Source organism: Pocillopora damicornis, chromosome 1, assembly GCF_964200805.1.
Source record: "Pocillopora damicornis chromosome 1, jaPocDami1.2, whole genome shotgun sequence".
Classification (NCBI taxonomy): domain Eukaryota; kingdom Metazoa; phylum Cnidaria; class Anthozoa; order Scleractinia; family Pocilloporidae; genus Pocillopora; species Pocillopora damicornis.
The window spans coordinates 7643797-7669514 of NC_142670.1; the positions used below are offsets into that span (position 1 = coordinate 7643797).

The 25718-nt window shown below is 36.2% G+C and overlaps 4 protein-coding genes across 4 annotated transcripts; all 4 read left to right on the forward strand.

The window, feature by feature from the left end:
- The first annotated feature begins 292 nt into the window (after positions 1 to 292).
- LOC113674945 (adhesion G protein-coupled receptor E3-like) lies at positions 293 to 9092 on the forward strand. Its single transcript, XM_089186732.1, has 19 exons — positions 293 to 371; positions 1489 to 2172; positions 2408 to 2652; positions 2730 to 2789; positions 3391 to 3586; positions 3969 to 4076; positions 4303 to 4390; positions 4595 to 4685; positions 4776 to 4825; positions 5550 to 5676; positions 5770 to 5873; positions 6229 to 6331; positions 6441 to 6591; positions 6703 to 6784; positions 7049 to 7115; positions 7527 to 7611; positions 7882 to 8006; positions 8299 to 8340; positions 8453 to 9092. Exons 1-19 carry the CDS (start codon positions 311 to 313, stop codon positions 8594 to 8596), a joined length of 2613 nt encoding a protein of 870 aa, XP_089042858.1. The 5' UTR covers positions 293 to 310; the 3' UTR covers positions 8597 to 9092.
- A 3780-nt stretch (positions 9093 to 12872) lies between these two features.
- Positions 12873 to 18050, forward strand: LOC149051727 (C-type mannose receptor 2-like). Its single transcript, XM_089184286.1, has 5 exons — positions 12873 to 13030; positions 14651 to 14686; positions 15017 to 15382; positions 16067 to 16483; positions 17117 to 18050. The coding sequence occupies exons 1-5, from the start codon at positions 12967 to 12969 to the stop codon at positions 17620 to 17622; spliced, it is 1389 nt and encodes a 462-aa protein (XP_089040412.1). The 5' UTR covers positions 12873 to 12966; the 3' UTR covers positions 17623 to 18050.
- A 67-nt stretch (positions 18051 to 18117) lies between these two features.
- Positions 18118 to 19464, forward strand: LOC149051728 (uncharacterized). Its single transcript, XM_089214632.1, has 3 exons — positions 18118 to 18337; positions 18681 to 19095; positions 19374 to 19464. Exons 1-2 carry the CDS (start codon positions 18118 to 18120, stop codon positions 18824 to 18826), a joined length of 366 nt encoding a protein of 121 aa, XP_089070758.1. The 3' UTR covers positions 18827 to 19095; positions 19374 to 19464.
- Positions 19393 to 24289, forward strand: LOC149051729 (latrophilin-like protein LAT-2). The gene is made up of 9 exons (XM_089214638.1): positions 19393 to 19464; positions 19543 to 19592; positions 20293 to 20419; positions 20825 to 20927; positions 21285 to 21366; positions 21662 to 21728; positions 21969 to 22057; positions 22297 to 22417; positions 24149 to 24289. Exons 1-9 carry the CDS (start codon positions 19393 to 19395, stop codon positions 24287 to 24289), a joined length of 852 nt encoding a protein of 283 aa, XP_089070764.1.
- The last annotated feature ends 1429 nt before the right edge of the window (positions 24290 to 25718 follow it).

Below are 25718 nucleotides of genomic sequence, written 5' to 3' on the forward strand. Positions count from 1 at the left end.
TCGAACCTTTAACTTTCGAATGAAGCATTTGCGTGAAAAGTTAGTTTCGTACCTGTCATATTTTTTACTCGAGTAAAAAGGCTTACTGCGACTAAATTTCGGCCGAAATACCCAACAAAAATAATTTGCATGACAATCATTTCCCGCAGTGCTTGTAAGCACCGAGTAAACGGCTGGTTTTTGCTAAAAGGAGAGTTATCAAGCCTTGGGTTTATATTGGCAAAAGATATTTCCGACCGATCTTGGCAATTATCTAGAAGTGTTGCATTTGGTTTAGCTTACAGGAACTAAACTCACCCAACGCAAACAAATGATGATGATGAGAAGCTGCCAGTTGTGGGGAACACTCCTGTTATCAATAGCTTTGTTGAGTGAGTATCAAAGCTCCTTTTAAAAGATTGATTTCATTTAGAATGCAGCCTAAGCGCACTCCGAGGAGTCCATCTCATGGCTGCCCTTTGAGAATTCTTAGAAATAAAATTTAGCGCAAACAAAGACCGCTAAAACTTAGAATAGTTTCAGATTAGCCTGTGTGGCAGATGGGCCACACAGGCTTTTTTCAGGAGGCCATGACGAAATATTATAGGGGATGTATTTCATGGAGCCATTTTACCTATGTATTATTGAGATACATGCTTAAAGCCTGTTCTAACTCGTGTGTCTATCATGAAAAAGTGAAGCTTCAGCGCAAACATGCAAGTTGCGATGGGATATTTTAAGCCCAGGTTTTTTTTCTAATTTAAAGATATGCAAATTCTGTAATGATTAAAAAGATAGTCGAAATTTAGATCGCCTCTCACCCCTCATAAACTACCGAGCCTGAAAGCTTAACAATACCATTTCAAGTCTTTGAAGTCTTATTTTCTCGTTAAAAATTTTTAAGAGTCAGATTTTCCTAGGTATTTAATTTTTCATGAATCTGTAGACAATATCTAAGAGGGCAACTTCGTCATGCGGAAATGTTCTTTACAGCTAAGGATGCCCTTCTGTATTTATCAATTCCTAAGCTGCAAAACGTAGTTGTGGAAAGAAGGCTCACTCTTTAATCTTACAAGGGCCGCCTACCTTAGCTAAAGTAACAAGATATAAAAAAAATCGAAGTAAATCGACAAAAACATGGATAAATAAATATAAATAAATGGTGCCAGTGATACAAAATAGGATGAAATACTGAGATACATTTCACGTATCGAGAAAGTTGGTTTGTAAAGAAACCGCTTTGTATTAACTTGTATATTCGAAACCTCTGTCAGCTTCGCGGTAGTTGAAGATTCGGCTCGAACGAAATGGTGCTTGCAATTACTCTGCCATAATGGTAGTTTCCATGAAAATTATATTCAGCAGTTTTATGCAACAGTGGTATAAAGCTGTTTAATTGCGCAAGAAAGGTCTTGCAGTACCTTTGTATTTTTCATAATTATCGTCATAATTATTTTTATATTTAATATTCTTATGTTTTTCGTTCTGTTCTTGTTTTTGTTGTTTCAGGTTTTGTACTAAGTGGAAATGATTGCAATTGGGATTACTGTAAATCAGAATGTGAAAGTAACGATTGTAACCAAAATTGCACGGCTAACGCGTGTAAACTGAACTGCAGCGGGAGCAATTGTAAAACACAAAAGTGCGAAGGTAGCGGAAATGCATGTGAAATGAATCTAAAATGTAACAGTAAGGACTGTGACCAAACCTGCGAGGCTAAAGAATGTAAACTGAACTGTAGTGGGAGCAATTGTAAAACACAGAATTGTCTAGGTGAAGGAAATGTATGTGAAATGGATCTAGAGTGTAACAACCAGTATTGTGTACAAATCTGCAAGGCTAAAGAATGTTATCTGAACTGCAGCGGGAAAAACTGTAAAATACAAAAGTGCCAAGGTGGAGGAAATGTATGTGAAATGCATCTAGAATGTAACAACCAGGATTGTGAACAAATCTGCGATGCCGAAGTATGTAACCTGACCTGCTGCGGGAGAAAATGTAAATCACAAAGTTGCACGGACAAAGTAGAGGTGTGCAATACGCATTTTAACGCTAACGATTGTAGACAGATGTGTGACGGTCACTCCATCACTTCAGATTCACACACGTCGAATATCGTTACATCTATTGGGACTTCAACAATTCGAGTATTCGCAACTAAAATTTCAACAGGACATGGAACAGAAGCTTACAGTGAGTACAATAACGCTTTGAATACTTAATACACTCTTTTTGTTTTACGAAAAAGTGTTTAAGATTCTGAAAAAGAAATGGAAAATATTTTCTTTTAAACTTCGTTGCGCCTTACCATAGCGTCAATTTTATTTTAACAAGTAAATGTTCTTCAACATTCAGCTCTATTGCAATCAATGTCGCAGTCACATTTAGCATTATTAATCTTACCGTTACCATCATCTTCATCACACAGCATCATTGGAAGCAATATCAACAGCAGGGGCATCTTCATCAGCACTATCACCATCATCATCAAAGCCAACAGCAACATCATCATCAGGATCATCATCAGAAGCATCGTCGGAAGCAGTATCAGTAGCAGCATTAGTATCATCATCATTATTGTCATCATCATCGGAAACATCGGCAGCAGGATCAGCATCGTCTCCGTCTCTACGGACACCTCTGACGCCGACGTTAGAAGTCATTAAGAATCTGGTGAGCAAAGTAATCCTCTCAAGCTTTTTATTTACAACATTTTTGTTCGCCAACTTTACTGTCTTTCTTTATCTCAGGCAAAGGATTCCGTTTCCAAACTAAAAGGAGAAGAAATCAGTAGAATTAGGCCTTTGAGGGTATGAATTTACTAATTGCTTATCTTTTATGATTAAGCCACTTAGTTTATATGAAATGCACAAGGATTAGAAAGAATGACCAATGCATTGCAGCAGTTTCTGAGCTTGAAAAAAAACTTAGAGTCCATTCGAACAAGAGCAAACAAGACCGTACCATTCTCGTCATCGTCATCATTATCGTTATTATAATTATTATAAAAGTATCATCGTCACTATCGATATTAATATTATTTCTAAGGCATGAACTGGCGTGAGTGAAAAAAATTGATTCCCGAAATAGATAATTCCGACTTCTTGGACGAGTTTTTGGACACTTCTTTACCGTGTGCACATTCTATTCACCATTTGGCCATTTTGCTGGATTTTTTTTTCTTTTATCCATTTTTGGTCTAGTTCATTTCTTTTTCAATTTTTTTTTTCATAATCTAAGTGGAGTAGACGAAATATGGGCCTTGCTAGCATACTTTGCCGTTACTTCAAACTGTTTTGTTTAAATGTTCGACCACGATCAAGGGTTCTGCGGCTCAATACTCATGGGACACTGACACGGATCCAAATTTGTAGAATCTTACTTTAACAGAAATATGTTATGTGATTACAGGAGGCTGCGTGGATTTTTGAAGACTTCATCACCAATATCCAAATCCTCCAAAAAGCTCTTACCAAAGAAGAAATCAAAATAACAAGAAATTCCATCTTTAGGGTGGCAGTCGCCTTGGAGGTATTCGCCCTTAATTATGGCAAACACCAAATGATTGGAGCGAATTCTTCAATGGAGATAAACAGCCGAAAACTACGTGAGTCAGAGCATGATTATTCGTTCGGATTTGAAATAATCCATTACCTGTTTATTGACCGACACAGTGACCAATGACATAACGGTTGCTTTCATGACTTAATTTTTTTTGCATGAGACCTGTTGAGCCAGATCAAGCCAGTTCATCCCTCCCACTTACCTTTATTTTTATCAATCATAGTGATAATAGACAATTTTTTCGGCGATTTGAATGTTCAAAAGCGTTCAAACCTCAACTTTTATAAGATTATGTGAAGAATACATAGCTTTCAAGCAAGTATAATTATCATATTAGGATTATGACTTACTTTCGGACCAACACGAAAAATATTTCCTCGAAAATGTGTGATTCTTAGTTCGTCTCTATTTTTTTTCCCCGTCAGTGTTGGCTATACAAAAAACCTACCGCGAAAATGCTACTGACTTTAATCTTGGGAGAAAAGAACTTCAAACGAACCTGAAAGTTTCCTCTAAAAACTTTGCCAACAACGGTTTGTATTGACTTCAGTTTTTAAATCTTTTATGCGCTAGGACGAAGCACAATTTTTTATTCCTCTCCAACTTTTTTGCAGTTTTGAAATACATCTACAAATACATAAAAGTTTGTTTGTTGGTTTACATAATTTGTTTGATTCAGATATCCGCATTGGCAATTTGGATTTCATATGTCATGTCGTAGCCTGGTTTTCTTTGTTTTTTTGTTTTTTTACTTTTTAGTATCAGTGGTTGTTGGGATCGTGTACAAGGATCTCCATGAATTATTGATTACAGATCAACCCTTCAAAACTATAAAGAGCACCACAAGGTGAGGTTACCTCCTAAAGTTTCTGAACCCAATGCCCCTTCTATCGAAGATACACAAAAAGAAAAACTCGAGGAGTTGAACCTATAGGGTCGGCAAAACCCTATTGAGAGATAATTAGTCAGGCTCCCAGCTTGCTATTTTCATAAAAATGATTACTTTGCTTTAGATTAATCTGTTTCATACTGATATTCTATTCCTCCTAAGATATTTGGACTCCGGGATAACGGCCGTGGCTTTAGATCCAAATCCAGAAAAATTACAAGAGAATGTCATCTTAAGGTTCAGAAATCTGAAGGTAAGAACAGGATCAAAGGCAGTATCAATTGTTTTACGTTGTGATATTTATTCCGAGTATATGATTTCAATGTTTATATTTTGAGTATAGATTCACGAAGGAGCAAAGAAATGTATGTTTTGGAGTGGCTTAAGTGAAAGGTAACAGCTGGAATGTATTTTTCATCCTGTTCCAGGAGTAATTGATTCTTCATTCTAAAATTATGAATAAAAATGTGATGATTATTATACTTAAATGGGTGTTTTTCTAGGGTTATTATTAACCGTCAATAATTCCTTACTCGACTTTGAAGAGACTTTGAAACTTTCCCTACATTCTAAAAAGGCCTTTCAAGGTCAATTTGTTTGTTCTGAAAATGAAGGCAAAGACTGTGACTTTTTTTGGAAGGTTTTGTTGTTGCTGTTTTTTTTCTCTTTCTATGGCTATATCTATATATCCATCGCTTATAAATTCCTTCCATATATTTTATTATATGTTCATTGATTTGTTTGGTTTGTATATGTGTGTTTGTTTATTTCTGTGTTTCTAGCCTTGCTTGTTTTCTTGTTTGCTTTTTCACCCAAGCTGGGGTATATCAATGTTTGTGCATAGCCTGAATATTAGTATCATCAGCATACCATTTTCCTCAGTTTGGAAGTGCTGACTGTGGTCACTCAAAGGCTAATCCATGAGTGGCAGGGAGAACATGTCGACAAACGTCAAATTGGAAAGTACTCGACGATGTGTAAAGGTTATGAATCGGCGAAAGAAAGACAGAAAATAGACCCGTCGGTGCCCTGATGAGTTTTCAGGGTAGTTTCGATTTATATTGTGATCATTATTACTATTATTATTATTATTTCTATTTATTATTTTATTTTTTAGCTCAGGCAGATTTTCAGAGACAGGATGCCATGTGGTTACATCGAAAAGCAACTCAGAAGAAACAGTTTGCAGCTGCAATCATTTGACTAATTTTGCTGTCTTACTTGACTACAACGGTATTCCAGGGGTAATGAATTTCTTTTCACCTTACCCTTAGCATTGGTATAAAATTTCATTGGTTTAAGTAACGAATCTGCTGTCTCTTCATCTCTCTTCCCAGCTCACTTTGGAAGATGAAACTATTTATGAAATTATCACCAACGTAGGATTGTGCCTTTCCATTTTCGCGATTCTTTCGACAATTATTTTATATTCCTACCTCACGTAAGTACTGTAACCATACGCTCAAAGAATCAAGTCTTAGCATGACCTTAAATGATTTAGGACTCAGAACAGACAGGTTCTTTGAAAAAATATCAATTAAATTAAAAAGTATGTTGAATAATTAAAATAATAACAATAATAGCAGAATAACGATGATTAAAATGGAATAGGAGTAAATTAAATTTATTAGCGAAAGTAAGATGTTTAAACTAGTACGGTACAAAATTAATAGAATGCCTTGTCAAATATTTCTTCGTTTTGTTTTTGTTTCTGTCTGGTATTTGAGTTTTTGTTTTCTGTCTTTTTTTCTGTCTGTTTGTTTGTTAGTATTTTTATTGCTTGCTTCTTTCACTAGAGACGTCTGGCAACCTTTGACTCAAATACGATTGAGTCTTTTTGTAGCCCTTGGAGCTGGACAAATAATCTTTCTCGCCGGCATAAACGCCACAGAAAATACGGTAAGTATTTTATTTATCTATTCATGGTTTATTTGCTCTTTAGGTGCTTAAAAGATTCTTTAGAAAATAATATGAAAAACCGACAAAATTATTTTTTTCTCCCTCGCAGGCCCTCTGTGTCCTAGTAGCAGCTTCATTGCAGTATCTCCTGATGGCAGCTTTGTGTTGGGTGTTGGTGGAGGGAATTTATTCCTTCCTATTTGTTGTGAAAGTTTATAACATCAACACCAAGATTCATTTGTATCACTTCATATCATGGGGTATTTTTATTTCACTTGTTATAAATTATTGTAAGCTGCTGAATCGGAATCGCTTCAAAAATGGACGTATGAATTCTCGAGTTGCACTAACTTCATTCTACTCATGTTTAGGTTTGCCCATCATCATTGTTAGCATTTCAATAAGCATCGCTGCTGGAAAAGATGGAATTAAAAGCTATACCAGTGAAAAATAGTATGAGAAACAGTAAATAATACAGCTGCAGTTTCTTCTCTCTTCTTCCTCTTCCTTCTCTCTCATCCTCTCTCTCTTTTCTATTTAAATAATCAGCGTTTCACGACGCATTGCTGTTGTTAAGATCTCTTCCCAGTTTTCCTTTATCACTCCATTTGTTTTCACTTGGAGTCGCCTTGTTTTATGGTGCAGTTGTGTTTGATTTGTGTTATGCTCTGAAGATTATTTTCTGGAATTTAACTTTTTTTATATACTCGTTTCCAGTTGCTGGCTGTCCTCATCTAACAACCTGATCTGGATCTTCGTCACATTTGTAGCTGTCATTGAAGTTGTGAGTCTGTGTTGTTGTTATCATTGTTATTATTATTATTATTATTATTATTATATTTTTATAATTGTAGTTATTATTATTGTTATTTCCTATACCAGGACTGCCTATTATTAGAGATTTTTATTACTAAACGTTTACCGTCTTTCAAAAGAATATCAACTCCAATTGATATTCCCTTGTGTTTTTCTAACTTCCATTCCTCTTGGCCTGCGTATGAACCAAGTAATAGCGTTGCGCAGCACAGGGTTCATGCTGCTCATTATAGAGACGTAGGAGCGTGTTGGTTAGCTGAAAACAGGGGGTTTCATTTTTTGTAAAGATTCAGAATTTTCTTTTTTCAAACGCTCGTAACAGGACGAATGACAATTTTTCTGTTTTCGGCGATATATTTAGTATTCCTTATTTTTTCAGCTCAACATTTTGATACTCGTCCGAGTAATAAAGGAGATGAGTACATTAACGCAACCCGCGGGGGAAGACAACCATTTACAGCAGATACGGGAAGTTTTCAAATTTAACATTTATTAGATAATTGTGGTAAACTAGTTAAAATTCAGGGGGGGAAAGGTAAATAATAACTAGTTTCTACAAGGACTCGTCGAGCAATGAAATAAAATTGTTGCCGCATTTAGTCTAGCAGTATTTACCTAGATTACACTCCCGTTCGTCTGCAACGATGAAGCAATACGATTTTGAAAAAAAAAGGTTATATCACTTTACAGAAAAAAACGGTTAATCGATCCTCTTCATATATTGTTCTCGTTATTTAGACTTGGCATTAAAACATGCTCGGTGATGATTCCACTGCTGGGTGTCACATGGCTTTTTGGTCTTTTGTTATCATCACACAAAGCTTTCGCCTACCTTTTCACCATTTTCAGCTCTACTCAGGTGTGCTTTTAATAAAAGTTAGTCTATAATTAAATTTTAGTAATCTGTTTACATACTTAAATGCTCAAACTACTCTTTTACCTAAAAAAGACCCTTTTGGTTAGATGATATTGCCTATTCAAAATAATTTACCCAACAGCAGACAATCTTTATTGGTCTACAAGATATGCGACTTGCTTTAATTCATTCTTTCGCCACCTTTATTGCGGTTTCATCTCAAACGATCATACCGTTATCACCTTTATCACCCGGATTACAAAAAGTGTAATACTGATATAAGTATCTGTTTCAGGGAATCCTGATTTTCGTTCTTCATTGTGCGCGGAACAGCCAGGTAAGATGAATATCAAACCGAGGATGTACATAAGACGAATTGTAAATTTGCTAGACATTAATAAAGGTTTTGGTGGTGAACATTTGATATTTGGTCGCCTGTTCATCTGCAGATTAGAGAGCGATTGAAAAGGAAGACGAACATTACTTTCCCATCTGCTGTAGATCATGGAAATTCTGCGAATAGGGGCCCACAAGTTAATCCAAGAAATGCCGGCGAAATGTGGGCGGTAGAATTGCAGTCTTTCAAAGAATAGTGCCATACAGTATTCAGTAATTTAATTTAAACGACTTTAAGTGATACTGTTTTTCCATCTGTAAAAATGAAAAATACACAAGGAAAAGCTCACAGGTTAATCCAAGTGATGTCGGTGATATGTGAGCAGTTGAATTGCAGTCTTAAAATAAGTTGGAATTTAAAAAAAAATTAGCTTAAATAACTGGATTCACAAGAGAGAAAATGAGAGTCGATTATCTAAAATCGTATCATACATTCAAGTCTCACTTGTTTAACACTAGTACACATTTTACTGTATTTCCTTTAAACCACTGTTTATTAATATATATATATATATATATATGATTTAATATTGGTCCACATTTTGAGTGCACAAGGTAACACTAAGCTACCTGTGAGAATACTAAATACGATCGTACTTTCGTAATAGCAGTGGTAAAAGTCAATTTTTAAATTTTTTGATTAATAAATTAATTAAATCAGCAGTTAAAATGATAAATAATTAAAAAAGAGTGAATTAACCACATCTTTTAGTAATCTGTTATATTTGTTCGCATGACGAGGCACATTGTACCCTGTCGAGTCACTTTTGACCACTTTGGATTAAAATCGGTGTATTGAGAAGCAATGAAACAAACTTCCACTGTCCCGTAAGGAGGACTGCCTCTGGGTTTTGGTCAATGCCCAGAGTAAACCAATACAGGGTGGAAGAGAAGGATCCGTCTTAACCACCTTCCCTTCGTTCTCTCCCCCCTAACCCCATCTCCCCAGGGGAAGATTCTAAGATGCCCAAGAAGTTCAACCACCCTCTTGAGTGAGTGTTTATGTTGCTCTGTTATGTTTTTGTCTGTTTTTTGGTTTGTTTCTTTAAATATGAAGCCATTGCCACGGTTGCCGGCGTGAATTCTAAGGAGGCACATGACACAAAATCTTCTGAGATGTTAAATAGTCCTTTCCACTGTGTGATTATAAGCCCGTTAGAGATAAGTTAACGCCCCTTTACGTGAGCCGCGCGCGCGGAAATTCATAACCCCGACATCCCCACTTCCCCCCACCTTTCAAAAGGGGAAGGGAGGGAGGGAGGGGGCTCGAGAGACCTAGTTACACCCATCTGTTTTGTGTCCTCTCGTTGCATTAGAAAGAGAATAGATGAGATATCAGAGCTTTGTGGCGATTCTTAAAGGATATTACTCCTGCAAGATATAAGTACAGACATATATCGAGGAGCACGAAAACTTTTCATCACCATTGCTCATAATTATTGATGCAACGGAATAAAGGTCAACACATTCGTCGTTGAGCAACAGAGATCGATACCTTTCACGTCTCATTTAAGCGAAATGACCCAGAGATGCTTCTTGTTATTCTCTCAATATAATGATAGTGTGATAATGAATGGTCTGCATAACCAATAATTCCAAACTAATGTATCCAAAATGACTTAAATAAATTAAAAGACAATATTTGAGTGTTCATGGAGAAGAGCAGGTGCGAAAGGTAAAGTAACGGCAAAGAAAGTTAAGGTAGCGTCATCATTTAAGTTGTAGGATCATTTTAAAATCAGTAAATTACTTCAAGTAGAAACATATTTGTTCCGTACCGGTTCGAGTTTTTTAAGCGTTCTAAAAACACCGAGAGTGTTATTTCAATAGGAAAGTAAACAAGGAATCTTAATAGTGAGTAAGTAACCGTAAGAATAACATTAGCAATTTTTGTCCTAATTGATACAAGATAGTTACTTTCTCGAGATTGGGGATATCACAACTATTTAATTTTTTTTGTCTGCCTGCATGATTGTGGATCGCAGTCTATTCTATCAAAAGAATTACGAATAACGAAATGAAACAGTTTCTTTCGAAATTAATTGATTATTTTGCCATGCTTAGTTTAAGCAGGTGCAAAGAATTTAACCTTAGAAAAGACGTCAAGAATTGACATGTCATTCAATTTCCTGCAAAATTTCTTCAGTAACAGAAGGATGATGTTGACTGCAAGCAACACACGCTAAAAGCTTATCCTTTCAGCAAGAGGGTGATCTTGAAAGGTTTACTAAAAAGTAATTTCAATCAATCTGATACTGCCAAACAGGGAAAAAGATCAGAATTGGGGTAACGTAATGCTGACAGAAAATCAACCCTCACAGAAAAAAAAGGAAATGTTGACGAAATTTTGTCAGATATTGGGAATAGTCCTATCATCAATGACTTTGTTGAGTGAGTTGTTTTTTACTCATTAACGGTTAATTTAACAACATTGAGAAAATAACCTCTAACCTACAGAATTCTGTGGTTGAATTCGAGAGAATGTAAACTTAGAGAACAAAAATACTTGTCATGTTATATGCTCCACTTGTCATAAGGATTGAGTTTCTTACCGAGAACGGTGACTATTTTTGTCGAACATAAATCTTTAATCCAAAATCCTTCACTAAATGTTACATTGTTTAACCTAACATTAAGACCAAAAAAATCGAAAATCTGAAGGAGATAAAGAGGTTTTAATTTGGTGGCCTCGTGGCATCGTTCAAGGATGCCGCCACCGCGCATGCACGAAAAACTTGATGTCCCGTATGGAAACCAAGGCGACGGCTGGGCGTTGACCAGCCGCAACAGGGTTATTACAGGTTTCGATTATGTTAACCCACTCCTACATAATATAACAAATAAATAAAGATAATGGAATGGATATTTTTGAGTTCCTTTTGCCATCAAGAAGTGTTTGGTTTCGATACTAAGCAAAATGATCTGGAACAATCAGCCACAATTATTTAATAATTATGCGACTTTAAAACTGAAGTGTTCGTTTTATTTCATTATTGCTGCGTCCTAATTGATGTTCGGTACAGCACCTTCGGTCAGAAGTAAGACAAGTAAAACAAGATATCACGCTGAAAATAAATGTACATGTATGACCTGAACTACGCAGAACGAAGCAGGTAATTTAGTGTTAACAACTGGGTTGAAAACGTAAATTAGCCACCGTAAAGGGTAAAAAAGCTGACGTTTCGAGCATTAGCCCTTTCGTAAGAGCGATTAGAGTCTCTGAATCGTTTTGGAATAATTTAAAATTTTTAAGAATGATAGAATTAATTATCTTAAAAATTTTAAATTACTCCAAAACGATTCAGAGACTGACACTATCTTTTTGCAACCCTCACTTATTTCATTCAAACGTGACAAAAACATAGGCAAATTTTTAGTCAGGAGTTCATTTCAAGCCAATGACCAATCTGAAACTTTTAAATGTGCTCGCTCACGATGCAAAACTCGTCCTTTCATTCATAACGTAGAGAAAATATCGGAACCGAAAAGATCCATTAAGATCATTGATCACTTTACGTGTACCTCCGCCAATGTTATTTACTGCATAACTTGCACTTATTGCAATAAGTTATACATCGGCGAAACAAGAAGACGACTGGGTGACCGATTCCGAGAACACCTTCGCGATGTGGAAAGAAATGACAAGGACGCATCCAAACCAGTCGCTAGACACTTTAATCTTCCTAATCTTTCTAAACAGCATATGGCAGTTTGCGGCCTTTCCTTACATTTAGGCAGTTCGGAAAGCCGTAAAACACTAGAACAAAAATTTATATTCCAAATCGGCACCCTTAATCCCCACGGAATCAACGAGCGCTTTTCATTCAACTAATTTATTCCTGTGTTCTCGTCACCATATTCCCACCAATGGCGTAGCTCCACTTTCTGCATATAAATCCACACACAACCCACAATTCCTCTAATCTCTCTGACGAAGGACTAACGCTCGAAACGTCAGCTTTTTTACCCTTTACGGTGGCTAATTTACGTTTTCAACCCAGTTGTTAACACTAAATTACCTGCTATACTCTCCCACCGACGCAGCACCACAGTTTCTTTAGAAACTAACCCCTTTATTCATTTGTGCAGAACGAAGTTCGTCATTTAATACTAAGTCATACATCTCATTTATGAAAATTAAAATAAAACAATGTGCAGAAGAAAGCGGAGTTTAGTTCGAGTAATTACTTCGCAAACGATAGTTATCGCCAAACTTGACTCATAAATTAATCTTAAAGAGTTAAAAAATTAACTGGTTAACGCTACATCATCTGCGCTATTACGAAAGGTAAAATTAACAAAGTTTTTTCTTGTCGCTATTTTTTTTGTTTTTATTGCACAAAACATCTTTCCGCACCTGGTGCAAAAAGCCATTAGACTTATTGGTGCGTTTATAAAGGGAAATAAATGTTGACTTACGTCATCAATTCAAGAAAGGATGTGTTTTGATGTCCATTACACTTGGCCTCCTATAAAGGGGTTTGAAATACACTGACATGTGAAGCAGAAGAGATGTCACCAAATCACGAACCAAAACAAGCATACTGACAACTGCTAACGGAATCTTATGATGAATGATGCGATGAAAGGGCTTCAATCCGGTAAAATGATCACAGCCCTTTCTTCGCTGAGTAAGTACAAGCCTTACTACATCGATTGATTATGCTTTGTAAAAGTAAAATTAGTAGTAAATACTATGATGAAGAAATGTAGCAGGACAGCCAGCGGCTTAGGCCAAGATCAAACCTGAAAAGGATATTTCAATTGGAGGTTATCAGCTTCTTGATAACAAAATAAGTTCAGATTGTGAACAAATGAATGAATAAGTAAGGTATAAAGTAAAAATAATGCAGGCGATATATGTGTTTTTTTAATTTTATTTTAGCTTCAAAACGATGCAAAATGATTTGAAAAGAACTCGACACAATGGCATATATAAATTATAACTATGCAGTTTTAAAAATGAAGTCGTCATTGTTATTCATAATTATTGTTCTGTCTTGACGGTTAGCAAAACAGTTTTTAGCACAGATATTTAGCATCAAAAAAACAAAAAAAGGCAAGTCACTATCCTCTGAAGCTACCTTCACAGGAAGTCATCGGGGAGATACGCATAAATCTATTGAGCGCCTGACAAAAGTTCGTCTTTCGATGAATAAAATACGAAATAGATTTCACCAGTCGAAATGAAAAGTATTTTGCGAAATGAAAAGGAAGTTTCGTTCGTTTGATTTGTAAAACGGGTTTTCCCCAAGCGGACACCGAAACCTCGTAGCAATAAATGAGTTATATATATAGATATGAACATATATATATTACAATATTTATATTTTGCATCGATCCCATGGCTGCAGCAGTATGTCATTATTCGTCGAATTCGATAACTTTATTTTCAATGAATTTTTATGTGGCTTCAGTTAAGCTTAAAAATGTTTAATTTAATTTCTAATCAATCGATCGAGACAGTTTTGAGGCGAAACTGGATCGTTTGCATGTCAATTCTCATTACTTTTGAACTCTTTCTTTTTCTTTTGCGGATGTTGCACGACAAAAATTTTAAAAAATATACGCACGGTATTCCCATAAAACTATCTGCAGACATCATCCAAATCTGTTTCAAGAACCGAACATTTTTCAACTAACAAATAATTGTTTAATTCATATTTTGACCTCTGAATGACTGGAAGAACGATGGAATCTTCATGAAAGGTTAGCTAAAGTTAAAAGAGTACGGAAAAGAAAGGCTTAGATGCACTAATATCAGCATCACAGTGGGTAGGCACGTGAAATCTTACCCGTTTGTTTGTAGCTCTCATCGAGTTACTGCGAGGCGCAATAGTGAAACCGGATACTTTTTTTTTTATAGGCTTCTCTTGTTGTAATTTATTGGTATGGGCTACACTTGAGAGGATCCTTTCGATAGTTTGAGCTTCGATGAATTACAAGACAACAAGCAATGCAGTTTATTTCTTTTTCTCCAACGACGCAAAAATAATAAATCACTCTTGAATTAGCAAATCCTATGTTCTGATTGGCTACCCAAGCAAGAAAGATGAACCTATCTTGCCAGACTTGTGAGAGTCCATCCAGTCACTTCACATGCTTAGACCAGTTGCATGCGAGTGGAAATGCATTTACTAATTTATTAGCAATTGTTTCACTTGAAATCAAGAAACACTTTCTCTATTTGTTTCAAATATCAATGCAACAAAAAAATCAATGCACATGTCTATTTTATTCCTCTTCTGCAGTCATTGTTACTCTAATGATGCAATGGAAAGGAACAGGTAAGACAGCGCCATTCCAACTTTAACATTTATATACCTAAAACAGAACTTAAAAAAGGAGAAATTCCGCTTGTGACACTAAACACGAACTGGAAACAAAACATGAAACTTAAAGAATAACACTACCACCACCCAGATCTCCCCAATTTCCATTCTTAAAGTCGAGATTCATTTCAATGTTTGCCTTAGGGAGGTAAAATGTTTTATCCTCATTGTTTATGAATAATATGGTTAATATAATAATCAATGCTCTTCGTCTCCACCATCATCATCATCATCAAAACTATCACTATTTCTATCATCAATATAATTTACTTATTTATTTTGTAGAAGAATGCCAGGAGACACGTTTCCAAACTTCCTGGTACACATTTTCGAAATGGGGAAGAAGTTGGCGGAGGAACAGAAAGGCGTGCGAATATCAGGGAGGTTACCTAGTTTCTATCGAAACTCAAGAAGAGTGGCAGTTTATCAATGATGAAATTCAAAAACGTTCTTCTTGGAATACTAGTGCGTGGCACATTGGTTTAAGATTTTGCAACAAGAACTGGACTTGGTTAAGTAGAGAAAAACTGAATATTTCGAAATGGCGAGATTCTGAGAATAAAAGTCGTGCGGAAATATCCAAGAATGAAAGCCTTTTTAGCAAAATTTCTCCGTCCGAAATCAACGCCTTCATTTGTGAAATGCCCGAAGGTAGATAATCATTTCACCAATAAAGTACATTACATGCTAAAGTATGCCCTCCTAGAATTGATCTGATGAAAATTTCTCTGGAAGATGAATTTTCCAAAAAATCAAGATACTGCTATTCTTTTCCTAGCGTTTTTTAATGTCCACACAAAAACACTTGAAAACACATACATGACTTCATGCGACCTGCTTACGCATCGATCTGTGTGTGCCTGCACGAACGCAATATTAAGCTCCAGTTAAGCATCGAAAACATATCCATATACTCTTCTGCTATATTTGTTTTGAATTTATTGAGACAGGAGACCTGGAAAAGAGGTTGCACGACACTATGACGTCATTCAACGTCATCGTTTTCAAAAAGCTTCGTTTAGAACTGTCCACACTAAAACGATATGCATGCGTATTCAAATGTTTGCACCTTTTCTCGAAGGAAAACGCATAAGAGAGGACGGGTTCTTAAATGACACTGATCAACAAGCTATGCAATATTACAATAACAATGAAAATGCTAATCATAATAACAATGAAAAATTCGTAATGATGATGAAGAAGCAAATAATTATAAAAATGATAAAGACACGCCATTCTATCGGCTGGTTTGTTTGTATCCTTGATTGCCCTTGTAGTTTTCTCATTATTACCATCACGCTCATTATTTTTATTATCATTGTTTTTATTTCATAGAATGCCCAATTATGTCTTTTCAAAACTCTTGGTATATATTCGCGAAAAAAGGAGACAATTGGACAACGGACAGAGGCATCTGCCAAAGTCAAGGAGGAGATTTGGTCTCCATTGAAACAGAAGAAGAATGGAATTTCATCGGTGACGAAATTCAAAATCGTATTACGATGTCTAACCGCTCACGTGCTTCTAAACATCATTCTCGTTATGATAAATGGTACATTGGCTTGGAGAAAAAAGGTGAAAATTGGACTTGGGTGAATGGAAAACTTGTGAACATATCTAAATGGGCAGGCGAGCCAGAGTGTGGGGGAACTGTGGCTCACATATGCAAGCAGACTATTAATGGTACCCAGAGCCTATTTTGTGACATCCCTAGTTCTGAGAATTTAGCTTATATTTGCGAAATTCCCATAGGTAAGAAAAAATTACTCTTATTTTTGTTACTAAATTAAGTAAAGGTACGCTAAAAGCGCTCATGAACCGTAATGCAAATATTACCTAAGTTTTGTATACTTACCATTGCTGTTATAGTAAACCGAACTCATGGAGCTTCTGGCAATCAGGATAAAATTTTCACGTGGACAAACATTTCACGATTTCACGATAGATATTTCCCACTATTGGTCTTGTGGACAACAAAAAGGCAGCAGATGCATGATTTGTGACAGTTTTGCACCTAACAATTACTTTGACCCCGTATCAATAGTAGTAATACAATGCGATAGAGAATATTCAGAGTACAGTATATACTGACTATTATGAGCCAGTCAACGGAGAAAGCGATTCAATTATTTGCCGTCCTTTCCCGAGTTTAGAGTTATTTGTAAAACGCGTGAAGACAGTTTAAGGACTAAATATTAAAAAAAAAGTTCAAGATAAAAAAAAACTGAACTAATTTACTTCAACGAAAATAAATTGAACTTAAAATGTAGTATAGAAAACAATATGGGAAAAAATTGTTTCTGAGAACATTTCTTTAGTAATTATTGTTGGCGTTATTTGTGTCGATTTCAGCTGCACCACCATTGTTCTCATTCAAAATTGCAGAAAAATCTTCACCATCCGAATCTATAAGGCCACAACCCACTCCATCGCCAGTTCTGTGGTCATCATTGTTTCCATCGCGTTCGCCGTCACGATCACCGTCATTGTCTGTGTCGCAGACGCCGTCGCAGTCGATGCCTCAGTTTTTGTCTCTGTCGATGTCTCAGTCACCTTTTTTACAGTCACCTCAGTCACAGTCTCAGTTTCCTTCGTTGCGGTCACCTCTTCACTTGCTTTCGTCCGTGCTCTCGCCATCGCAGTCATTTTTGCCATCGACATCATCATCGGCGTTGCAGTCAACAAGGATTCAAAAGCTGGTGTGTAATTTTTGTTTTTTGTTTTGTTTTTTTACTTTTAGGATCCTCATACTCTATAATTATAACTGTTATTTCCCTTATTTACCTCAGGCGGCGGAATATGTTTCTAAACTTAGCAGAATGAATATCACCAACGCCAGTTCCTTACAGGTATTTCATTCTTCTAATTTCTATACGCAGTTATGGAACTGAAGTTCCAGTCAGCTTGTTTTGAATGTTCAAACGGAATCCGCAAATACGAATTTTCATTAAGCGTATAAATCATTTTTGTTTGTTTGTTAGTTTTTCTGCTTTCGTCTCATATTGCTCGTGGCAGTAACAGATTAATGGCTCATAACTTTTTACTTGATTAAGACGTTAACCTGTGTAGTTTTTCTCGCCTGTAAGAAAGCTATTTTAGGAATTTTTATAGATAAATTATCGTTATCAGTATTATTATTATTATCGTAATTACCAGTATGATTGTTATTTTTTTCTTTAATTCGTAGACGAAAACTGAATAATCTATCCTCTAAGTGAAATATTTTGATTTCCTGGTCTAGTCGATCTTTAACCTGTGCACATGCATTTGTGTCTGAAATTGGTTGGCTCTCTCGCTTGAATAATTTTCTTATCTATTTGTAATGATTTTTTTTTTATTTTCTTACCACAAATGCTTAGCACCTTACCTAAAAAAAAAAATATTTCATGTCATTACAGGAAGCGATAGCGGTTTTGGAAATATTTATCACAGGTATTAAAAACATCACAAAAGCTCGTAACCGCGCCCCTATAACAGATGGGATTGAGACAAGAAGAGGATCCACTTTTAAAGTTGCTATCGCCTTTGAAGAATTTGCTCTTAAATACAGCAAGCTCCACCTGACTGGAACAAGGTCCTCACAAGTGATCGACAGCCAGACAATGGGTGAGTTTAAACAGCGTATAATCTATAGGCCTTGATGATGTAGTAAATTGATATAGGTTACTGAATGCGAAGCTTTATTGCTGGATCAATCGATCCATTCAGTCCTTCCATTGACTATTTGTGTTCATCAATCATTATGGAATTGGATGATAATATCCAGCGGTCTGAACCCTTCAAAATGCTGACGTCTTGTCATCAATTATTTTACAATATTTAAAGGATTGCGCTGTTGAGAGGTAAAGTAAATAAAATCGTTTATGCGACTATGATATACAGACTGTATTTTCAGTCCAGCAAGTGTCGTGAAATTATTAATACCATCACCTGTTGCTTTTTTCGTTAGTGCTGGGTATTCATAAAGCCTACCACCAAAATGCAAGTGACTTCTACTTTGAGGATGAAGAATCGCAAGGAAACATAAATGTTTCCTCTGCAAATTTTGCGAAATCCGGTTGGTATCGACTGCAGTGTTTACTCCTCAATGGATAAGTACAATTCCCTGTATTTCCCTCACAAATTTAAATGGTACTGAAGTACAGCTGCGCATATACATAGTTCTGAGTTTGTTTGTTTGTTTACACAGTACATTTGATTCAGTTATCTGAAGTTTCATGAAAGACCATGTTCTGGCTTGATTTTCTTTTCTTCCGCAATTTCTTTTTTTAAGTTTCACTGGTTGTTGGGATTGTGTATAAGAATCTCCACGAACTACTGGACACAAATCAAACCATCAGAAATGAAGCAGGCGAAGCCACAAGGTAAATTTTAACTTCTCTAAACTTTTAAACAAATTGTTTCTTCCGCGGAAAACAAAGAAATGCATTGCATTCAACCAACAAAATTTCTTAAATTTTTCAAAGCAGTATTTCGTGGTCCCTGTGTGAATCAATTACTATTTTTGGTGTCAAGGAAATCAGCTTTAAGTAACACAGTAAGAGCTCCTTGGTTACCATGGTTACCGTATCGTCAAAAATTGTCTAAAAATTATATTATTCAAAATATAGAAAATTATGATTTTCTTGTCTTTTTTTGACAGGTATTTGAACTCCAGGATAATGGCCGTGGCTATGGATCCAAAACCAAACAAACTGGAAGCGAATGTCATGTTAAAGTTTAGAAACCTGAAGGTAAGAACACGATTAAAATTGGTATGAATTGCGCTACATTGTGTTTATTTATTCCAAGGAAATAATACACATTTTCAGGTTGATGAAAGAGAAAAGACATGTGTATTTTGGAGGGGCTTCAGCAAAAGGTAACAAGCTGAAATATATTACTACCTTGTTCTAGAAGTTATGCAAGCTAATCTTACGTAATCTTTGTTAACTGCTATGAATTTTTTGTTTGTGAAGGAAACACCAATCAGCTCTTGCAGCAGGAAAAACCAAAAAAATTTCAACAACATACGAGTGGAAAAGCCCCCAGTTGATTATTATGCCGGCATGACTTTCCCTTAAGTTATCAATTATCCGTCACTGTCAATCTGATACTTCATGTTTTGAAACCATTTCTATCTGCATTTTATTCGTTTTCATTTGCGGTTGTCGCCTTTTTTCGCTTCTGCCATCGTCTTACATATTGTTGCTGACAAAATCGTTTTGTTTACCGTAAAAGTAAAAGTTCGCCTTTTGTTTTTTTCTGTTTTTCCGTTATTCAATTTTCTTCACATAAGGTAAGATTCAGTTGTGTTTTACTAGCCTGGATCGTCAATATACCTTTTCATCACATTGTAACAGTTAGAATATCAAAGCCGACTTCATGAGTAGCACGTATCAATTACTGAATAAAATGGAAAGTGGTCAACTTGGTCTCGAGGCTACGATTATAATGAGGAAGATCGCAAGTTGACCTTTTGGTAACCAAAAGTCTTCTTCAAAATTTTTTTTATAATATTATTGTTATCGTTTTAATTTTGTTGTGTTATTTTTTTTTTAACGTTGTCGTTATTTTTCCAGCTCAGAAGGATTTTCAGGGAGAGGATGCCATGTGGTTGCATCGCAAAGCAACACAGAAGAAACAGTGTGCAGCTGCAATCATTTGACTCATTTTGCTGTCTTACTTGACTACAACGGCAGCTCAGGGGTAATGGACTAATGTTTACCTTACCTTCACTGGTGATAATACAATTCCATTCAGGTGATTGACACATTTCTAATTCTTTTCATGCCATTTATGAAGCAGCTCACTGAGGAAGACGAAACTGTTCTGGAGTTTATCACCTACGTGGGATTAAGCCTGTCAATCATAGGAATAATTTTGACAGTTATTCTATATTCCTTCCTTACGTAAGTGCTACAGCCAGAAATTTTGAAACTTTATATTATTTTAAAGATGTCAGACGTAAGTAAGACCTCTTCGCGAAAAGACCGACACTCAGTCAATGCATATTGAAATAACTACCTGTTGGAACATAAAGTTACTTTCCTTTTTTTTGTTCGGTTTTGTTTTTGTTTTAGTCTGCTTGTTTTTATTTGTTTGTTTCTCTAGAGATGTTCACCAGCCTCTGTCACAAATACGATTGAGTCTTTCTGTTGCCCTCGGAGCTGGACAATTTATTTTTCTCGTCGGGATAAACGCCACAAAAAACAAGGTAAGCGACTTCTTCATCCATTGATGAATATTTTTTTAACGAGACTCAAGACGAGCATTAAGAAGTACACCAGATCTCTGAAAAGATGCATGAAAAGTAGTCAACTTTTTTTCCTCTCTCTCAGGCCTCTTGTATTACAGCTGCAGCTTCCATGCAATATTTCCTGATGGCTTCGTTCTGTTGGATGCTGGTGGAGGGATTTTACCTCTACCTCTTTGTGGTGAAAGTTTACAACATCACCGAAAAGATGCACATGTATCACGTCATGTCATGGGGTATTTTCATTTTACTTGTTTTGAATTGTTTGACTTCATGATCACCTGAATCGACTTGCATTGACATCCTACCTATGTTTAGGTTTACCCATCGTCATGGTTGGTATTTCATTGTGCATCGCTGCTGGGAAAGATGGAATAGAAAGCTTCACTAGTGATAAATAGTAAGAGAATCCTTCAACATTAGATCTTTTTTCTCCTTCTCCACATTTCCTGTCTCCCACAAAAATGTATTTTTTTTAAAGTACAACTCTTTTTGCACAATCTTGTGTTTTTAGTTCGTTTTCATTTCGTAGATTTTTGTGTCCCTGTGTTTTTATCCAGGTTTTGTGTCCTTGTCTCTGTCTCTCGTTCTGTCTCCCTCCCTCCCTCTCTTCTCTTTCTCTGGGTTACTGGGTTAGAGGATTATTTGCAGCAAAAATATGTTTATCTTTTTTTCTCTCCGTTTCTCGTTTAAAGTTGCTGGCTATCCTACACAAACAACCTCATCTGGATATTCGCCGCATTTATGGCTTTTGTTGAAGTGGTGAGTCTACAATTAGTCAGTCCCTCCCACTTTCCTTTTTAATGCCAAAACTGACCACCGGTGGAGATCGTCTCTCTTGTTCCCATGCTTATTACAAAACGAAAAGCACATTTCTGTTTTCGACCACCAGGCTCAAAGCTCACAATATTTTCAACTCCATTTACGCCCACAATGTATTCAGCATTACTCGTCTTAGCAACAACCACTCTGCCGATATTTGACATTCCTTGTTTGTTTCAGCTCAACATTTTGATTCTCGTCCGAGTCATAAAAGAGATGACCACGCTCGTGCAGCCTATGGGGGAAGACACTCATATCAAGCAGATACGGTGAGATTTAAAATTTGTAGTTAGCGGAATATTTTAATCAGTGGAGGGAAAAAAGTTAAATAAACGGGAACCAATCGCTGTAACATCTAGTTGTGAGGTATTTGCCTCAATTCCACCCTAGTTAGCAATAAACAGTGAGAAATTAATTACTTATTTAATAAAGAGGTTAATTCATGATCATGTACAGGAAACAATCAAATAATTCAAACTTTTTTTTAACGTTGTCGTTATTCCGGCAGACTTGGCTTTAAAACATGCGCGGTGATGATTCCACTGATGGGTATAACGTGGCTATTCGGTCTTTTGTCGCCATGGCACAAAGCTTTCGCCTACATTTTCACCATCTTTAACTCAACTCAGGTGAGTATTCGGTCTTTTGTCGTCATCACAAAAAGCTTTCGCCTACATTTTCACCATCGTCAATTCGATTGAGGTGAGATGTAAATGAGACTGTCGGAAATCTAATCATCTGTTTGCAAACTTGAATGTCCAAACTACATTATTCTTACATTAGTCTGATGATATTTCCCGTTCAAAGGTAACCTAGTCGACAAGAGGGGATTTACTTCTTGGTTTTTGAGATCTGCAACTTCCCTTAATTTACTGTTTTACCCATTTTTTAAAGACGATTTCAAGATAGAGATTACAAGATGTTTGCACTACATCAAACTTTTTAAACGACGCTCTGCCATCTCTAAATCAAAGTGCTCTGTGAGCAAACTCGTGAATTGACACATGATTTTTTAGATTATGTTTAATGTTATCTGGTTTAGGGAATTTTGTGGTTGATTGTCATATCTAGAGTACGAGCAGTAGTTCAGTGTTCGCTAATGTAGCAAAGAAACAAAGTAACGTTGGGATAAGAAGGCATTACAATTGAAATGATCATGCTATTACATTTGACAAGGTGGATGATGTCATGTGTTTTAAACGTCTATCATTTTTGTTTCTGGTTCAAAAGAAAAGGTTGGAAGTAAATGTGGGTGAAAAGTGAAATTTACTGTCTTTCGTTGTAAATATTAGAAAATCAAGGCAATACTGTCTTAATGAAAACATTAACGATTCCCTCTTTATCAAATGAGACAAACGGGAACGAGTTTTGACTAAGCCAAGCCTGCCACCGTCATTTTGGATCTCCGCCTGGGTAGATTTAGGTCACGTGCTAGGCAACGTATGATCAATAACAAGATAGAATTTCATTTCAGGCCTATTTATCAATTTTGTGGTGTGTAACTTTCGCATTTTAGTACGTTGTTTGTATGTTGAATCTTCAAATTGTCTTGAAACTTAAAAGAAAATTGTTCTTGAAAAATTCACTGAAAATCTGTAGCTAAAATTGTTTGTTTAGGTGTTATCTGATTTTCGTGTTAACTTGTTATTTCGTCAGTCGCCGGCATCTTTTGTTGCTTCTCACAGGAAAAACACACGCGACGAAACGTAATGATCAATTTTGTCCTCAATCTCACGCTATAACAGAAAAAGCTTTTGAACATCTGTAAACTCCGAGCGCTTCGCAGTAAGTGATATTTTCAATGAATCTTCGGATTGTTTTCAAGTTCAAGGACTGTAAATTACAATTTTATGAAAAACGAAGGTTGTACTGTTATTTCAGTGTGAATCCTTGCATGCCTGCCAGTCGCTGGCGCCGCTTGTTAAAACTAAAACGAAAAAAAAAACTCTTTTAAGATTATCATTGGCTTCTTTTTCACCCCACCACTATTCTTAGCAACAAAGGTCGCCATTTCGTCTGTTTATTGCTCGCCAAAAACTATAAAATGCACTCAAAAGCCTAAAATCTAAAAAAAGTTTACAGGAATCGACCAATCGAGCGAGCGAGCGAGCGAATGCCATTCCCCACATCGTATCTATAACTCGCTCTTGCGCATGCGCGCAATTCACGAGTTAAAAAGGCTGATCTTGAAATAATTTTCTGTCTTAGGGATTCCTGATTTTTTTCTTCCATTGTGCGCGAAACAGCCAGGTAAGAAAGATATCAAACAGGGGAGGCAGATCAAGTGAATTGTGAAGACTTTAGAAACACTGAGCTTTGGATGGTTAAGAACTGATATTTGGCCAATTGTTCATCTACAGATTAAAGAACGATTGAAAAGGAGGATGAACGCAATTTTTCCATCTTCCGAAGTTGGAAACTCTGCAAGGAAGAGCTCACGAGTTAACGCAAGTGATGCCGGGAAAATACGGGCAGTCGAAATGCAGTCTTTCGATGCATAAATAGCACTGCGCCTCGGTGAAGCTAGTCAATCATCTTTTAGCGATTTGCAATCACTTAGCATGACCTTCTCTCAGTAATTCCACAGTAGAGCCTGGTTAGTATCGTAGTATCGGTAAGGAAGGGGGGATTAGGATTTTTGGTTTTGCGGTGTTCGTCATTATTTTTTAGATCGGTTTTTCGGTTTTGTGCCAAACAAACTTCGGTTTTACAGTTTTTGTGTTTATTGTGGTTCGCAGATTTCCGAGTTTTGGCACTTGGTTTTCGGTTTTCGTCAAAAATACTAATGGGTTTTCAGATTTGGAGTCCGAAGTAGTTTTGGCTTTTCCTATTTGGTTTCCAATTCCTCTTTGATCTGAGCGGCAATCTTTTTGCCTCCATAGCTGTGAGACCTCTTTGTGCTCCATCTGTCATCTGTATTAGATAGATTAGGGTTTTGACAACTAGGATGTGAAAAATCGGTTTAGACGGTTTTGGATGCGATTTTCGGCTTTAAGCGAATTTTTGTTGCGGTTTTAAATGAATTTTTTTTCAGTTCTGCGGTTTCGTAGACCCCGATGCCCCCCCTCTCCCCCTCCCCCCCCCCCTTCACTAAAGGTAGGGCCATTCTGGTCAGTATCGTAATGACGTAAATACATAAATGAACCGCTTATATAGTGCTATTAGCTGTTGACTTTTATTGTTATTACGAAGGGCCGCATTCGGCATCCTGGTAAATCATGGGTCTATCTGTTTCCATGGGAAGTAGGCTCTTTGCAAAGGTAGCTTGGATAAATTGGAGACAGTACTGCCAACAACAATAGTACATGCTTGGACCCTCGTTTTAATGGAACGGATACAATGATATAAATCTCACTCGGTTTGCGCCCTTCTTAAGATATTTCTGCTTAATGTTAATACTTGTAGAAAAGCTTTACATTCCAAGCCGTTTAATTTAGTCAACTGCAATGTTTGTACTTTTATTGTTAAGTTTAAGGTTCGCCCTAAAATTAAAAGAAAAAAACTGTGTAAAAGCTTGATTGCCTATAAATTGTGTTAAACATACAAATCAACGATTTTAACGTCTTTTCTTTAATCTGTTTTCGTGTTCCATATAGTAAGTCAGATACGTAATCAAATTGAATGTGACACAATATAGTTGCTCCTATAGCAATAATGGATAAATAAACAAATGTATAATAAATACATATTCACCTATCTAGTCATCATTATTATTTTTTAAAGCCACATTTTTTTTCCTTTTTTTTTTTTTTTGTATCCATGTCAGGAAAATGACGAATGTTCTCAAATTTCTCAGAGTCGAAATGTTTAATCAAGTGTATTGCTTGAAATGTTAGAATGAAAACTAGTTGGAGAAAAAGTCGGCATCGATAGATACAAAATGAATGCATATACACAAGTGGCAACTCTTACAGCAATTTTTCGCATTTG

What these genes read in the sequence shown, in the direction of transcription:
- LOC149051729 (XM_089214638.1), top strand. Translation starts at nt 19,393, where the DNA reads ATGGCCGTGGCTATGGATCCAAAACCAAACAAACTGGAAGCGAATGTC. An exon ending in TAAAGTTTAGAAACCTGAAG is followed by an intron (nt 19,465 to 19,542) that starts GTAAGAACACGA and finishes ACACATTTTCAG; the next exon opens with GTTGATGAAAGAGAAAAGAC. An exon ending in CCATCTTTAACTCAACTCAG is followed by an intron (nt 22,418 to 24,148) that starts GTGAGTATTCGG and finishes GTTCATCTACAG; the next exon opens with ATTAAAGAACGATTGAAAAG.
- LOC113674945 (XM_089186732.1), top strand. Translation starts at nt 311, where the DNA reads ATGATGATGATGAGAAGCTGCCAGTTGTGGGGAACACTCCTGTTATCA. An exon ending in TAAACGCCACAGAAAATACG is followed by an intron (nt 6,332 to 6,440) that starts GTAAGTATTTTA and finishes TCTCCCTCGCAG; the next exon opens with GCCCTCTGTGTCCTAGTAGC. An exon ending in AGCTATACCAGTGAAAAATA is followed by an intron (nt 6,785 to 7,048) that starts GTATGAGAAACA and finishes ACTCGTTTCCAG; the next exon opens with TTGCTGGCTGTCCTCATCTA.
- LOC149051727 (XM_089184286.1), top strand. Translation starts at nt 12,967, where the DNA reads ATGATGAATGATGCGATGAAAGGGCTTCAATCCGGTAAAATGATCACA. An exon ending in CATTTGTGAAATGCCCGAAG is followed by an intron (nt 15,383 to 16,066) that starts GTAGATAATCAT and finishes TTTATTTCATAG; the next exon opens with AATGCCCAATTATGTCTTTT. An exon ending in TATTTGCGAAATTCCCATAG is followed by an intron (nt 16,484 to 17,116) that starts GTAAGAAAAAAT and finishes TCAAAATTGCAG; the next exon opens with AAAAATCTTCACCATCCGAA.
- LOC149051728 (XM_089214632.1), top strand. Translation starts at nt 18,118, where the DNA reads ATGTCATTACAGGAAGCGATAGCGGTTTTGGAAATATTTATCACAGGT. An exon ending in GATCGACAGCCAGACAATGG is followed by an intron (nt 18,338 to 18,680) that starts GTGAGTTTAAAC and finishes TTTTTTCGTTAG; the next exon opens with TGCTGGGTATTCATAAAGCC.